Below are 15,406 nucleotides of genomic sequence, written 5' to 3'. Positions count from 1 at the left end.
GGGGCGGCGCGCGGGGGGCGCTGGGGGCCCGTCGTGCTTTGCCTGGCGCCATCCCCGGATCCACCGTTGTCCCGTTTCCCGGCCCCGGGGTGTCACACGGCGGCACTTTGGGTCACACAGTGCGTGGAAGGGCAGGGGCCGGGCGGAGCCAGTGGCAGCCTTTCCCTCGGGGGAAACCGCCCGGGGCTCTGGGAAGATGCAGTTTTTTGGGCGGCTGCTGGACACCTTCAGCAGCGTCACGCAGATATTCTCCAGCCCGTACCGCGTGAGGGAGGTGCCGGCCGCAGAGTACGCCGGTCACGCCTGCCTGCGAGAGGAGGGTAGGGTGGCCCTGTATAAGAACAGCCTCTCTCGGTCCTGGGACTGCTTGCTGGTGAATCCCCAGAGCCCGCAGGTCGCGTTCCGGTGAGTGACAGACCTTTAGCCATCTCTGCTGACGTGGGAAACCAAAGCCCCCAGATTCCTGATGTCGGGGCTGCTTCGAGGCCGCGGGTGTGGGGTATTGTGTTGAAGTAGCAGGTGGACTGGGAGGGGTGAAAGGCCCGTGCGTGTGCTGGTGGAGGAGTTGCCGCAAAACAGGACAGGGTCGAAACATTGCAACAACAGGCAGCTGTGATATATTTAGGCCATCTATAGGTTCCCATGCATTTCTGCTCGTTCCTGTTGTTGGTTCAGCATCTAGAGGATACTTGTGAGCAAAACCTAACATTGGTCAGGAAAAGGGATGCTCTCTTCCAGTGAAGTAGTCTCCCTGCTTCCCCTTGGAACAAGGATGACACTAGTTGAAGAAGAAAAGGAAAGTTCCCAGCACTGCCGTTTGGAAAAGACCCGTTTCTTTCCCATATACGGGATTTGGGTTATTCCTTTGAACAGGATGAACCCTGTGCTTGTCTTTTCTCCAGACTCTTCCAGTTGGACAATGAAGCAGATGCCCTGGTGTACTTTGAGCAATATGCCCGGCAGCTGCGCCCTTTCTACGAGAGCTCATGCCAGTCCTTGTCCCTGGAGGAGCTCCAGCAGCTCAGCGACTGCATCCGCAGCTACCCCAGCTGGTCCCCTGCACACATTGCTGTGGAGTTTGGCCGCCGGGAGAGCTTCCGGCACAACCACATCCTGAGGCAAGGAGCGGGGTGTCTACAGGGGGTTCAGTGCTCAGAGGGAGCTTGGGAGGGCCGGCTGGGCTGTATTAGAGTGTCCCTTCTTTGCTGTGGAAGCTGGTTGGTGGGTTTCAACCTCCCTGCTGCAGAGCCTGGAGCTCCGGTATTTGAAGTAAAGGATTGAAGTGTCCTGCTAGAGATACTGTTTAGGTTATTGCAGCCCTTGTGGAGCAGATTTTTGGAGGGGATTTTTGCTCATTTTTAATCCACGAGAGTGAAGGTACAGTAGGACTGTCTGGGAACAGTTTTTGGCCATAAGGCCTTGCTTTTTTTTCTTGGGGAAGTTCGGCTGTGATTTAACCCCAGCCAGCAGGCAAGCCCCATGCAGCCACTCCTCACTCCCCCACCAGAGGGAGTGAGGAGAGAATCGAAAGGGCAAAAGGTAGAAAACCTGGGTTGAGATAAAGAAAGAGAAAGCAAAAGCCATGTACACAAGCAAAGTAAAATAAGGAATTGAATCACTGCTTCCCATGGGCAAGCCGATCTTCAGCCACACCCAGGGCCCCATCACACATCATGGTGACTTTGGAAGACCAACACCATCACTTCAAATGTCCCCCACTTCCTTCTTCTCCCCACACTTTATATACTAAGCATGATGTCATATAGGCTAGAAGATCAGTTTGGTCAGTTGGGGTCACCTGTCCCAGCTGTATTTCCTCCCAGCCTCCCCCGCACCTTCAGTTTCCTCACCAGTAAGTCAGTATGAAAAGAAGAAAAGGCCTTGGCTGTGTGTAAACCCTGCTTAGCAGTAACAAAAACATCTCTTTATTGTCAAGTCTGTGTTCAGGACAAGTCCAAAACACAGTCTCACGCCAGCCACTGTGAAGAAAATTAACTCTACCTGAGCCAAAACCAGCACAGATTTACTGAGGATAGGGCAGGCTGGTGAGGAGTTAGGGGACTGAAGGGCAAATAGCAGCACCATCACCGGGTTGCTGACTGTAACCTGTCTCCTGCCTTCCTTTGGGGAGAGGGAGCTGATCCCATATGGAGGGCAGGAAAAGGAACAGCATGTCAGTGAGAGAGTCCAGGGTGGGGCTGCTTGATGGCCCTTCTCTCTGCTTCTTCCCTAGCAAGAGGCTGGGCTTTCCTGAACTTCATGGTTCACAGCAGATGGCACAGATGTGGAGGGTACCTCTGTGTCAGCTCTTGGAGCAGCCACATGCCCTCCTCCTCCTCGCAACCATTCCTGGGCGTCACACTGAGTCCTCTCTTGCAGCTGTGTGAACAGCACAGACAGCGAGGATGGCTGCACCCCGCTGCACCTGGCGTGCCGCAAGGGGGACATGGAGTGCCTGCTGGAGCTGCTGGAGTGCCACGCACGGGTGGACATCACCGACAGGAATGGGGAGACTGTTTTCCACTATGCTGTGCGAGGGAACAACCCTCAGATCATTGAGGTGGGAGCAACTTCTAGTTTGGGAGAAAGTGGGACTAGAATGGGTCTTCTCTGTGCTGTGATAGACACGGGAAAACAGCTGTGGACAGGGGGGAGATAAGTCAGTTCCCTCTGTTGAGTTATGGCTTGTATCCCCACTTTACTGGTGCTGTTTCCCATATTCAGAGTGCAGATTCCACCCAGCACACAAACAAGGACGTTAAGCAAGTTTCCTCAGAAAGTAATCATTTGCTATTTGCATCAGGTCTTCATCCCGCTTTTCCTCAGGCCCATGGCTGTCCGTTCCCTCTCTCCTGTGAGCAGGGTGTTTGGTTTTGGGTAGAGTGCTCCTGTAGGGTGAAGTGTGTGTTGAGACTGCCACGGGGGATTGTATGTTGCCTATAGGCTGAAGGCCAGTTCAGAGCTGCCCTGGGCTCTCCTGAGCTGCAGGACCTGCTGTTTGAACTGAATGGCCTTGCATGGGGGACAGTGATCAGAGCCTCGAGGCAAAGGCAGTCTGAAGTCATAGGTGTTCTTGATTGCTGAGAAGTTCCGGGCAGAGTGACAGGGTTTGTAAGGTGTGGGTGGCCTTGCACGTGGTTCCTGAGGTCTGTTGGCTCCCCAGGACTTGGTGTGAGCTTGAGACTGACTCTTCCCCACAGCTGCAACCTCCATGTTTGCCCAATATCTGTTGTGACATCTCTCCCTCTGCCTACCAGTCTGTGCTGGAGTTTCCTAATGCATGATGAGGTAGGAGGAGGGTCAGGGCTTGCCATGCTGTGGAGTGGGCAGTTAGGAGCTTTGTATTAAAAAGATATCCTCTTCTTTATTTCTCTGGTAGCATCAACTTGGCTTGTTGTCTGATCTGTCTCATATTTGTTTTCTGTATTGGTTCCTTCCTAAACCAAAAAAATATAAACAATTGCCGCTTCTCATGTGTGCACCAGAGCTTGCAGACTTTCCACAATGTGGCAGTGGGGTACTTTTCTGCAACAAACCAGTCAGCGTGTAACAGATCTACAATTTACAGGGAGCAGGGATGGAGAAGACAGGCATTGTGAGGTGTCCAGTGCTCCAGAGTCTGCCCTCAGAGCTCAAGAAGAGATGGTGCTCTTCCATGTTTGTCTGTCTATTTATTTATTTATTGTCTCCTTCCAGCTCCTGGGCAGAACCCCAACTACTGGCGTGGACCATCTGAGCCGCGAAGGGCTGACAGCTCTGCACCTTGCGTGCCAGCTGGGCAAGGAGGACATGGTTCGGTCCCTGCTGAAGTGCCATGCCAGCTGCAGTGTCGTGGGCACACTGGGCTACCCCATCCACACAGCACTGAAATTCTCCCAGAAGGGGTATGTAGTGTCCCCTCTACATTGGGGACTTGTGTACTTACCATTGTCCAGGGCTGTGCTCAGCAGGACAGGTCTTGTGTATAGTCATTGGCAAAAGAACAGGGAAGTGCTGGTATGGGAAACAAAGAAATGCTTTCAGAATAAAATCTTTTTGTCCTTGAATTAATACCTTATTTGGTATCAGACATCAGGAGAAAGACATGTATTTAAAAAGATATGTTTGTGAAATACTTTTTCTCAGAATGAGCTGTAGGAAGATGATTGACTGATGCTTAGATAGTATTAATCGCTGTATCTCTGACTTTGAGTGCTCTGATCCTAATAAGCTTTCATTTCAAAGCTTAGTTTTTCCTTTCTCCTGTAGGCCAGAGATACTCTTGACTCTTAATAACACACTCTGGAACCAAATCAAAAGAGGCACAGTATTTATATATTAATTAATTTCAATATTTGCTCCCTGTTTTCTTTGGAGAAATTCAATTCCCTTTGCATATGCTTTATAATAGTTAATGTTCAGAGAGTGTCCAAGCTCTACAAACAGGGCTTTCAAGGCAACACTAGCTGCTGGTAGCTGATTTTTAAGCATTTTGAAAAGTACTTCCCAACATTAGACACATATTCACAAGCCCAGAATGGGCTTAGGTCACTGAGGTTGCATTGGGGCTCCATCTCTTGTACAGTTGTTTTTTTTTTTTGGTGGTAGTGCAGAAGATAACCAAATTTCATAAGTCTACCTTCCCTGTTTTCTAGGCACCAGATACTGGTCTGTTCACAACGGGTGTGGTTTTTCACTTATAGGAAAGTACACAGGTTCTTAATTTCAGCAAGCATTTAACTATTACAGTTCCATCCTCATGTTTCCATGGAAAGAGAGGAGAAGAATTTAGCTTCTCAGGTTTGGAGAGTTTTCAGAAATGCCATATTCCTGTATTAGCGAAGCACTCAGATGTTGCTCCACAACTTGTGATTGGAGAGATTCTCCTGCTCCAAACACCATTTGGATTGTATGCTTCCTGTTTTGCCCACACTTTCTGTGAAGAGCGAAACAAAAGTGCAGCTGATGAACTCACAGAGATGCTGCTGCTGTAGGGTTTCCTGGTTTTCCACTGGGCAGAAGGCAGGTGGTGATGTAAGTGGAGGTCTCGAGTCAAGACTAGCAGCCAGCCATTCTGTCATTTCACTGTCTTTCCCAGGTGTGCCCAGGCCATTCTAGAGGCAGATGCCAGCCAGGTTTGCTCCAAGGACCCACGCTATGATGCCACTCCACTCCACTGGGCAAAGAAGGCAGAGGTAAATAGAGCTAATCCATGGAGAGGGCCTGTGCTGCTACTCAGCACTCAGTTAATTCTTTCTGTGGCTAACTTGTCCCTTTCCAAGTGCATGTGCAGAGCCCTGGGAGTGTCAGAGTCCAGCCAGCAGCCCAGCATTTGGTTCTCTTTGCATTGTGCCGGTCAGTGCTGTTTGCCACAGGAAATAGACCAGTGGAGCCTTGCAGTGAAATAAACTGGTGGGCTCATGCCTAGTATTTCATCCATGGCTGTGAAGCTGCCAGTTTGTCCATTTTCCCTTTTGTTGAAGAAATTGCAGCACTGTCCTTGAAGCACAGTTGCCCCTGGGGGGAGCTCTCGTCTCATTACCTGCCAGTTTCCTGGGAGCAAACAGATCAATGCCATAGAAACTGCAGGGGAAGTGTGAGGTAGGCACAGAGTGGTTGCACGTGGGTGAAAGTCCATCTCCTGCCAGAGCTGGGCAGGATGGTGATATACCACGCTGGAGCACCTGAATGATGCTTGTTGCAGGCAGAGGGCATTGTTGTAGCAAGGCTCTTTTCCCTCCTGCAGTATCCCATTCCCCTCAGAAATGTCCTGTGGAGTTTCAGAGCAGACTTGAATTTGTTTGGCTTATAAAGAGAAGCTCAGAAGGCAAAATTTTTCCTTTCAGTCTGCAAGGATTCTGGCCTGGATAGGAGCTGTTTTTTTCTCCATTGATCTCAGCCATTCATTATAGTTGAGTATCAGTCCAAAAGGATCCAGAAGCTCCAGCCAGATTGTGCAGGCACCAACTAGTTCTGTGGTAAAAGACACAGAAACCCCAGTGCTTGGAACAATTCAGCTGGCATCTGCCAGCCAACTGTATCCAGGCTAAGACTCCCTCCTCTTCCCCTGCTTTTCTTGCCATGAGACCTGGATGATTTGAGTGCCCAGGTGGTTGTCTTCACAACTGCTTTATCTCTTCTTGATGCGGCCCCTGCACGCTGGGGCACAGATGACACGGCTGCTGCTGGACTACGGCTCAGAAGTGAACGTGAGCAGCCGCACGGCCGACACGGCTCTGCACATTGCGGTCCAGAGGGGCCGCCTGGACTGCGCCATGGTCCTGCTGACACATGGCGCCCACACCAATGCCCAGGGATGCGATGGCAACACACCACTGCACCTGGCCATGAAGGTGAGCTTTCTGCAGAGGCTGCTGGGAAGGAGAGACTATTTACTTGAAGGGTCCTTTGAAATTCTGGCTGTTTTGTGTGGTGTTCCCTTGTGGGTACTTTGGCTCATGAAGAGGGGAGGGAAGGAATGACAAATCATATAGCAGCTCTCAACTGAGCTTTCTCTTGTCCCCTAGCATGACCACCTGGATATGATCAAAGCAATCATCGTCTTTGGAGGAGATATCGAGATCCCCAATGATTTTGGGGAGACACCAGGATTGTTGGCAGCCAGGAGCAGCAAAGGTGAGGAAGTATGTCAGCAGCCTTGTAGGCTGAGCCCAGCATCCTGTCTCTCCTTGGTGGCCAAAACACTGTCTTGGAGAGAGGTGAAAACATGCCGTGCATGGGTGATGGTTCTCCAACATGCTTTCCCAGCTTCTAATAGGCACCTGCTTTGCTAGCAGCACAGGCTTGTTACAATAGCCCCTGATGAATTTCTCTTCTGTGGCACAGAGATGCAAGAGGAAAAGCCGGCACGCACTCTCCCTCTTTTGGGTCACCATGTCAGGCACTGCAGGCTCACAATGGAATGACATAGCACTGTGTAACTGCCCAGGCACAGGCAGACATGGGCAGTTCTTCAGGGGCAAGAAGTGTGTGGCACATTACCTTGAAGCTGTACAGCAGTGGGTATTCCTGCTGCCTGGTGTTTGGGGAGGGATAGCTGGGACATGTTTTGCCCTTCCCTGGGTCATCCCAGAGGCTTTGTGAGGGTCAGGCCTGCTGTGAATTCGGCAGAACGCATTCCCCCGTGGTGTGCACGTGCACTGATTCTCTTTCTGATCTGTAACTCCCCCTTCATCACCTAAGGTGCAAACCGGAAAGTGCTCTTAGACCTGCTGCAAACTGTAGGGACTGAACGCTGCCACCCACCACCCAACCCTGACTCCCCAAGGCTGGCACCATCTGCTGCCTCCTTCCTGGAAGGCCAACCTTCCTTGCGGAGCAACCTCAACAGCTTAGGTAAAGCCTCCCCTGGCCCTCCCTCGCTCTTCTCCCTTCTTGCTTCACAGTGCTGTCTCAGACCTCTTCTTCAGATTGATTATGCTCTGGGAACTGTCAAAGCTCTCACTATCTGGTGACTCTGTGGTGACTCTGTCCTCGTTCATCTGTTGCAGGATCCCATCTCTTTTCTTTGTTTTTTTCCTCTGTGTGTATTCTAAACTCTTGCACTCAAAACATTTGTTTTATAGCACTCAAAAAATTTGTTTTGTAGACCTGACACAATGTAGCTCTGTAAAAAAAAAAACAACCAACTATTCCCTCACACCTCTGGAAGAGGGTGCACTTAGCCTACAGGTACTTTTTCCCCTCGGTCGTGTGTAGAAGGGAAGGTGCTTGCTACTCTGCCTTGAGGACCTCCCAGTGTTGTGCTGGGAACAAGGAGATTTCGAAGTGTCACTTATTCAGATCCTGGAGGCCAGCATCTGGGAGAGGAAAAGGGTGAAACCTGAGGATAAGCAACCTTGATCATGGGGTTTTTTATGCATAGGAAAAGCCTACCCTGGGACGTATGATTTTGTTGAATCTTGTGGTCTATGCTGCCCAGACTGTGTGAAGCAACTGGGTCTGTTCTAATGATGGGCTTTCTGCCTTCAGGGAACTCCAAAGCTCAGGAAGAGGCAACAAAAGGGGTGGTGGACTAGGCAGTGGGGGAGCTGACTTGGAGGGTCATGAGAAGAGCATGCAAGCAGCTAACATCTGCTTGTGGACCACTTCCTATCTGCCAGGTTGGAGGTTTTCTTTGCAAAGGCTCTCCTGTGAGGCTAGAGGACAATCCTGGAATGTGTCTGTGTCACCACAAATCTCAGTGGCTGGTGACACCAGGACTTCCTTCTCACCACAGCCCGATGAAGGCAACCTATGCCCAGTTTCAGCTCTGATGCAGTGACAGAGCAAAACCCTTTTTTTTAATGGACTCTGGCCCTTGAAGAAACTTCTCACTGCAATTCATTGTTGTCCACAGCCACCTTCTGGCCTGGGTGCTGGCAGGAGTCAGTAACTTCTCTCGCCCCATTCTTTCTTCTTTTGGTTTTGCAGGCTGGCTTCTCACCTAGTCTGGATTGGTGCCCCACACCCAGGGTGGCCTGGGTGAACGTCAGCTGAGGGGTAATGACAAGTCACTCTGTCCCCGCAGCTCTCCTGCCTAGGTTACTTTGAGGAGTAGATTTAGGTTTTATCTTACTAACTTGCAGTAAACTGCATAGTGGGCACACTGCTGGGCTCTACTTTCTCTCACCCACTGTGCACATCACCTGCTTCTCCAAATCCTGTCTTCCAGTACATCTACAGCTGCCCCCTCTAAAGGGTGGTGTTGCTGTCCTTTGGTGTGGAGTTAAATTTGGGGGGTACCTGTTGGCTGTTGGTAAGATGGCTTGTGTCTCCTGCAGGGACCTTTATTTGATGGGGGAGTTGGATATTCTCTCTTTATCTTTATGGTGGAAATCAGTTGCCACACTGATGATCTCTAATTTTTTTTTTTTTTTTTCGTGTTCATGGCCCTCAAGGGTACAAGGACCTTCTGTATATTTCCACAACACTCGGACAGTTGTTGAAGGCACCAGATGTTGTGGACATGCCCAGTGAGGCTAGAAGAAAGTAAGTGAGGAACGGCTTCTGTCCAGGCTCCTGTGCAACTTGAAGGTGAAATCTGTGTGTGAATTCTCCTCTCCCATACCCATTGGGATGGCTTGACAAAGCTGACATTATTTCGTGTCCATCAACATTGCAGTTTTTCTAGCATCTTTTGAGAAATCTCTTTCCATAAATGACCCCTGTCCTGCCTTGAGCTGCAGTGGACCCTGACCTCAGGAGGTGAAACCCTGCTCTGTCCCTCCCCCATGTTACCAGGCACCCAACACTGTTTTGGCTTTGTGGTTTCCCCATCTCTACACAATGCCCTGATGTTCACTCAGCTCGTCTGCACTGTCTTGGCAGTGCCTGCACCTTGCCTTGTATGAAGTGGAGAAGCAGTTGGCACTGAAGTGCTGCTGGCAGGATTTAGGTCTGTCTGGTTTTTTTATTTATGACACAATACCCATTACTGTGTAGTGAGGGACTTGGGTGTATTTTTGGCGGGTGACTGTCTCTGGTGTAAAGGTTAGAGATGGCTATGCAAGAACAAAGGATGCTGCACCATTTCTGACAAGGCTTATTGGACGTGTCTAATTTGCACCTGAGAAGGAAGGCACTGCTGGATTTATTTATTCACCAGTTATGCTGTCTGCAGCAATCTACGTACTGGCATAGCTTCCCGACCGCAGGGCCATGTTCCCATGGAGTGTTGTGTGATTTGTAATCTGTCTTACAGCTCCCAGTCATCTCTCTCTGTCTCACTCCAGTCAGGACCGGCTCCTATGCTTGGATGGAGGGGGCATCCGTGGCCTTGTGCTCATCCAACTTCTCCTGGCTATTGAAAAGGCCGCAGGCTGTCCCATTCGTGAGATTTTTGACTGGATTGCGGGGACCAGCACCGGAGGGATCTTGGCCTTGGCTATTGTACATGGTAAGGATATAATGGGTCCCTTCTCACTCCGGTGGGCCTGAGTGTTCCTCTCAGGGGAGCAGATGTGTGGTGGGGGCTGCCTCTCTGAGTCCCAACAGATCTTTTCTGCCTGCCAAAGGAGGGAAGGGATGTTCCTTAATGAAGGAAAGCCTCGACCTGGCTTTGCACTTGCTTCTCCTGTCAGCTGGCTTTGAGCAGCTTTCTGGGTTTTGAGGAGTGCATGCTGGCAGAGTTCAATGTTCTGTATTTCCTGTGCTCTCCACAGAGACCTTAGAGCAAGGTGATTGATACATTCTGGTAACGAGAAACTGCTCTGAGCTTGCTCTTCCTCTGTAATTCTTCCCAGTCATGCTGCTGAGAACCAAGCAGATTACAGGCACTTGGGAAGAGAATTGGATTGGCAGTGATGCCTTCCATCTCTCATTTGTCCTGGGAAATCCTTGCTCTGATGTGCTGTTTGTTCTGCCTGCCTTTCCTCCCACTGCCTGCTCCTGCCAATGCTATTGCCCATCACAGGGAAGTCCATGGACTACATGCGCTGCCTGTACTTCCGCATGAAGGATATGGTGTTCCGGGGGTCTCGGCCCTACGAGTCGGAGCCCCTGGATGAATTCTTGAAGAAGGAATTTGGGGAAAACACCAAAATGACAGATGTCCAAAAACCTAAGTAAGTCCTGCCTCAGGCTATGCTGATTGATGTTGTCCCATACGTGCTCTAGACCTGTTTCAGCAGGTCTCTCCTTAGAGCAGATCTGGAGGAGTGTGATATGCAGACTATTGAAACCACAAGGGGTTTTTTTCCATTTAAGTCTTATTCTCTCATGTCCGCTTCTCCAGGGTCATGGTGACAGGGACATTGTGTGACCGACAGCCAGCTGAGCTCCACCTTTTCCGAAATTACCCTGTACCAGAGACAAAACGCTCCACTGAATACAAGACAAGTGCATCTTTCCAACCACTCACTCAGCCAGAAGGTAAATGATGGTACACGGAAGTCCAGCTGGTTGATTGGGAAGGTTTCATCCCTCAGAGACAGATTTCATGTTGTTTCTCCCATTGCTCTGAAAATCAGCAATGGCTCATGCCTGGTCTTGACTTGTAACTAGGTCCTAGTGATGGTTCCCATTTCTCCTCTTTCCTCTTACCTTGGCTTCTCTTGCACCAGGAACAGGGGCTGGCTAGCAAGGTTCATGAGGAAAAGGGTCTGCTAGAGGAGTCTTGCGTACAGTCAGCATCTTTCCCTGTGCTTCCACAGAAAAACATGGAAAAGCCACATAACCAAAGCGTGCAGCCCCCTCTAGCTTGCTTGTCTGGCACACATAACTGGTTCACTGTCAAAATAGCAGCAAGGAAATGGATAGAGAGTGAATTTGACCCAGGATATGTAGGAAGTGGTGAGAACATCTTTTAAAGTGCTGCAGAGTCATCCTGTGCATCCAAGCAGAAGCCCTGCTGTTGGGAGAAAGAGGCACAACCATGTAGGGCAGGGTTTCCTGGGATTGCAAGCCATCCTGATTTGTGTTGATGGAGCTGGGATACTTTTTGCAGCAGAGTTTACTGCAAGAAGCCTTTTGCTCTCTGTCCATTTCAGAACAGCTTGTGTGGCGTGCTGCCCGCTGCAGCGGTGCAGCTCCCACTTATTTCCGGCCCATTGGCCGTTTCCTGGATGGAGGGCTGCTGGCCAACAACCCCACCCTTGATGCCATGGCAGAGATCCACGAGTACAACAAGACATTGATCAAAAAGGTGAGGGAAATCCTAGCCTTGACTGGTAACTGCAGTTTTTTGGCTCCACTGAGCCTCTCTTGAAGAAGAAGTGGTAGTGAGAGTGGACGCATCTTAGTGGATAAACAAGTATGGAGGAGGATATGTGTTGGGAATAGTGGCTGGAAGGTGAGACACCTCTTCTAACTAGAGTGTGAGAGAGGGAGACAGTCTCACCAGCCTCTCCATGCTTCTTTGAACAAGGATGATTCCATCAATGGTTGTATGTGGCCCTTGACATGGCTCTGCAGGGCCTTTTTCTGCCCAAAAATAAATGGAGAAGACAAGGGTAAGGTACTCAGCAAGGCTGAAGAGTGAATACCTTCTGTAGTGTGGCAAGTTCTTCAAAAAGTTGAATAACCAGTGGCAGCTATTGCTCCCTGTAGCTGAAAGGGGAGGTGTGTTGCCAAAATGACTGAAAAGTTGGACTGTTTCATGGTCATCTGGTCCTAGGACTCATTTCCAGGGTGGTCCCATGGGTTTGGGTGTGTTCAGGGGAGAAGGGGCAGAGTGTTAAAGTCCTGTTACAGCTGTATTGCCAAGCCATACTTAGGGGGAGAATGGGGGATGAAAAGGCTGCTGAGCCTTTTGCCTTGGCTTTCAGAGTTTCCCTGGGAAGTTGCTGTGAAAGACATGCTTTACTTTCATTGTTGGTCATTGCAAACAGATCTTTTGTTTGTCCTCAGGGTCGGGAGCAGGAAGTGAGAAAATTGGGGTTGGTGGTCTCCCTGGGGACAGGGAAGCCTCCGCAGGTCCCAGTAAGCTCCGTGGATGTTTTCCGCCCCTCAAACCCTTGGGAATTGGCGAAGACTGTCTTCGGGGCCAGGGAGCTTGGCAAGATGGTAGTGGATTGTGTGAGTACTGGGAGGAGGGGATGGCAAAAGACCCCTGGTCTTGCTTGCAGGGAGGAATAAAAGGTTTCCAGCTTCCTCCTTTTGGAAGTAAATGCTTTTTCCTTGGGATTGCTCTGATAATGGATGTAGTGGGTAAAAGAATTGCAGGAGCACTGCAGACCTGAAATCCAGTCTGATTCTTTAGGGTTTTGAGTGTCCCTTTGGGACACTCATCCCAAGGGATATTCTTGCAGCTGAAAGGAGCTAAGGACAGGATAGTGATCAGTGACTCTTAGGAACATTTGCAGGTGTGAGTTTTTGAAATTCAGTATCTTTCCAGGAAGCGTTGTTTATCATATGAGCAACCCGGGGAAAAAAATTAATCATGCCTCAGAAAACAGCAATTCATTTTTCTTTAGAAAAGCATTGTTTTTCCCAGTGGGGAAATTAGTAAATACTAGAGAAGTGAGAGAGTCACTAATTAAAAACAATAGTTCAGAGCTGTGGTTAGGCGTGTGTAGTTGGCCTGCGCATTTGTGTATTTCAGGAAGAAGTTCATTACATGTTGTTCATGAAAACACTCTAAATGGATGAAAGCCAGAAAGATCAGAACTGAAGTTCTGACTATGATTTTAATGCTGTTGCTTTGTCTTCTTTTTAGCTTCATGAAGTGGGAAAATGCCCAGAGTCCTTTTGCTTCTCCTGTCTTTTATCTCAGGGCTCTGAGGGAAGCTGTCCCAGGGCACTTCAGTAAGCCTGAAGTAATTACAGGCTCTGTTGTACAGACAGAATGGACACAGATGAAATCTCAAGGAGGCTGTCATTCAGATAATCCTGGGAGTTTCCTTGAGGCAATCCACTCTGTGCTGTGATATATGAAGGGTCTGTAGGGTGCAATTCTTGTGTCCCAAGGATCAGGAGCACTGTCCTTATGTTAAAAATAAGGTAAAAGAAAAGCCACGCAACTCTTGGTGGTGGGCAGTGCCGTCCAGGATGCCCTTGCTCCTGGTTTTTATTTTACCTCTGGGGCTTGTGCAGTTGGACTTGGTGCCAGGGAAGCCTGTTGTAGGCAGGGGAACAGCAGCCAGGCTGTAACTGTGGGCCTGTTTCTCCTGCAGTGCACTGACGCAGATGGCCCAGCTGTGAATCGTGCCAGGGCCTGGTGTGAGATGACAGATGTCCCGTATTTCCGGTAGGAGCTTCCTTTCCATTCTCTTGCACAGACCTATTTTTATCCCTCTCACTTCAGACCTGGCTGTGGCATGCGTCATCCGAAATGGCATCCCCTCTGGAGGCACGCCTGCCTAGACCGGCCCCCTGCACATGCCTCAGTGACACAGTGGAGTGTGCCCTGGCCCACATATGAGCTGAGGCACCCAGCACGCCTGGTCTGGGCTAGTTAAGGGAGGTTTGGGAGGTGTTGTATTGCATGGTCCTTTGGGATGTGCATCCTGCCCTGTTCCACCCGGCATGGCTTGTTTTTGACTTGTCCCTCATGTGCTGCAATTGCTTCACTGTGTCTGGGCCTTGAAGGACGAGGAAGGCCTTTGCTCCACAAGCCTGACAGATCAAGGGCCAGTGAGCACCCCGGCAGTGGGAGCTGCTTGATGGAAGTGTCCTGCTTGGCAGGCTTGGTCACCTCCGTGTCTGTGCCCAGCTGGTGATGCTGTCTTGCTTTCTGCAGGCTCAGCCCTCAGCTGGACACAGAAGTGATGCTGGATGAGGTGAATGATGCCGTGCTGGTAAACGCTCTCTGGGACACCCAGCTCTACATCTACCAGCAGCGGGAGCAGTTCGAACAGCTGGTGCGACATCTCTGCCGATGACTGACCTGGAGGTTCCCATTCTGCATTCTGAGGGCAAGGAGCAGCAGATACTGAAGTGGCTCAGATTTGCCCTTGAGCCAAGGTGTTGAAGTGGGGGAGAGACTCTTAATAATCAAGAGGAATTAATATTGAATAGAAAACAGTGTGCATACACATGTATTCCCAGACACAGAATGTATGACAGCTGTGAAATGCTGACAGTTATCTTTGTGCTGTAACTCCATCTCTGCTGCTGTGCTTGGTTTTGCTGCCCTGCTCTCTGACCCAGAATGCAGAGCCCTCACCTACTTGTCCTGAGCTGTAACAGCTGGAATGTCTGTGCAGTAACTCCACTGACAAAGTACCGTGCACCTTCCTATGTCACAGAATGGGCCTAGGCCTGATAAAGATTCAGGGATTGCTTGGCCCACTGGGCCCAAGGTATTTCAGAGTGTATATAGCATGGGGAAAAGGGATTATTTTTTTCTCAACACACCCAGTTTCGAGAGGAGCAGAAATGCTGCAACTTTTTGCAGTAGATATGATGCAGAAAGTTGCAGCTAGCCTTAGGAGAAGGGTAGGCCTTTCCTGAGACAGTCATTTTCTGCAACAGCTTCTCCTTTCCATTCTGAGATGGGCTGGCAACACTGTGCCTGGGGAGGGAGCAACCTCCCTCACCCAGGACTTTACTGTGCCACTGATTTGCTGTGTTACACGTTGCTCAGGGGCTGAGATGTGAAAGACTGTCTTTACTCGCAGCAAGCTCAATGGAAGGGACAAAAGCCTTGGCTTTGTAGAGAGATCACTTCTCTTTATTCTTAACATGAAAGTGAAATGCACTGAGATTGGTTCCCACCAAAGAAGCCAATCCTGTGACAATTTGGATTTACTTTTTTATTACGACTAGAAATTGTACCGTGATTGCTACACTAGTTGTTGTTTCTGCAGTAATTTTTTGCACATTTATGAATAATTTATGTATCTATTTGGAGATGTTTTGAGGAGTAACCTGAAAAACTGAATTTTTAATTATTTTCTTTTGAGTGAATGGACTGCTGTTGCCTGTTTCTGTGAAAAACTGACATGTCCTAAAATAAAGAGGGATTTGCATTTGGTTCCAATGTCAT

The 15,406-nt window shown here is 49.6% G+C and overlaps 1 protein-coding gene across 2 annotated transcripts; it reads left to right on the top strand.

Annotated features, from left to right (window-relative positions):
• The first annotated feature begins 36 nt into the window (after window positions 1-36).
• Window positions 37-15,390, top strand: PLA2G6 (phospholipase A2 group VI). Of its 2 annotated transcripts, XM_083859625.1 has the most exons (16): window positions 37-405; window positions 903-1,118; window positions 2,380-2,560; window positions 3,697-3,884; window positions 5,078-5,174; window positions 6,150-6,332; window positions 6,507-6,615; window positions 7,183-7,335; window positions 8,880-8,970; window positions 9,714-9,877; window positions 10,394-10,544; window positions 10,715-10,851; window positions 11,469-11,623; window positions 12,328-12,495; window positions 13,593-13,666; window positions 14,159-15,390. In XM_083859625.1, exons 1-16 carry the CDS (start codon window positions 197-199, stop codon window positions 14,298-14,300), a joined length of 2,418 nt encoding a protein of 805 aa, XP_083715751.1. In that variant the 5' UTR covers window positions 37-196; the 3' UTR covers window positions 14,301-15,390. The 2 variants fall into 2 exon arrangements, with proteins under 2 accessions (XP_083715751.1, XP_083715752.1); XM_083859626.1 differs by lacking the exon at window positions 12,328-12,495.
• The last annotated feature ends 16 nt before the right edge of the window (window positions 15,391-15,406 follow it).

This window comes from Zosterops lateralis, assembly GCF_965231275.1.
Source record: "Zosterops lateralis genome assembly, chromosome: 4".
In the NCBI taxonomy this organism is placed as follows: Eukaryota; Metazoa; Chordata; class Aves; order Passeriformes; family Zosteropidae; genus Zosterops; species Zosterops lateralis.
Note: the sequence above shows the minus strand (reverse complement) of the source record. Positions and strands in the feature narration are given on the sequence as shown.

Excerpts from the sequence above, each read along its gene's own strand:
- PLA2G6 (XM_083859625.1), top strand. The coding sequence starts at position 197 with ATGCAGTTTTTTGGGCGGCTGCTGGACACCTTCAGCAGCGTCACGCAG. Across the intron at positions 3,885-5,077 it reads CTGAAATTCTCCCAGAAGGG|GTGTGCCCAGGCCATTCTAG; the intron begins GTATGTAGTGTC and ends TGTCTTTCCCAG. Across the intron at positions 5,175-6,149 it reads ACTGGGCAAAGAAGGCAGAG|ATGACACGGCTGCTGCTGGA; the intron begins GTAAATAGAGCT and ends GCTGGGGCACAG.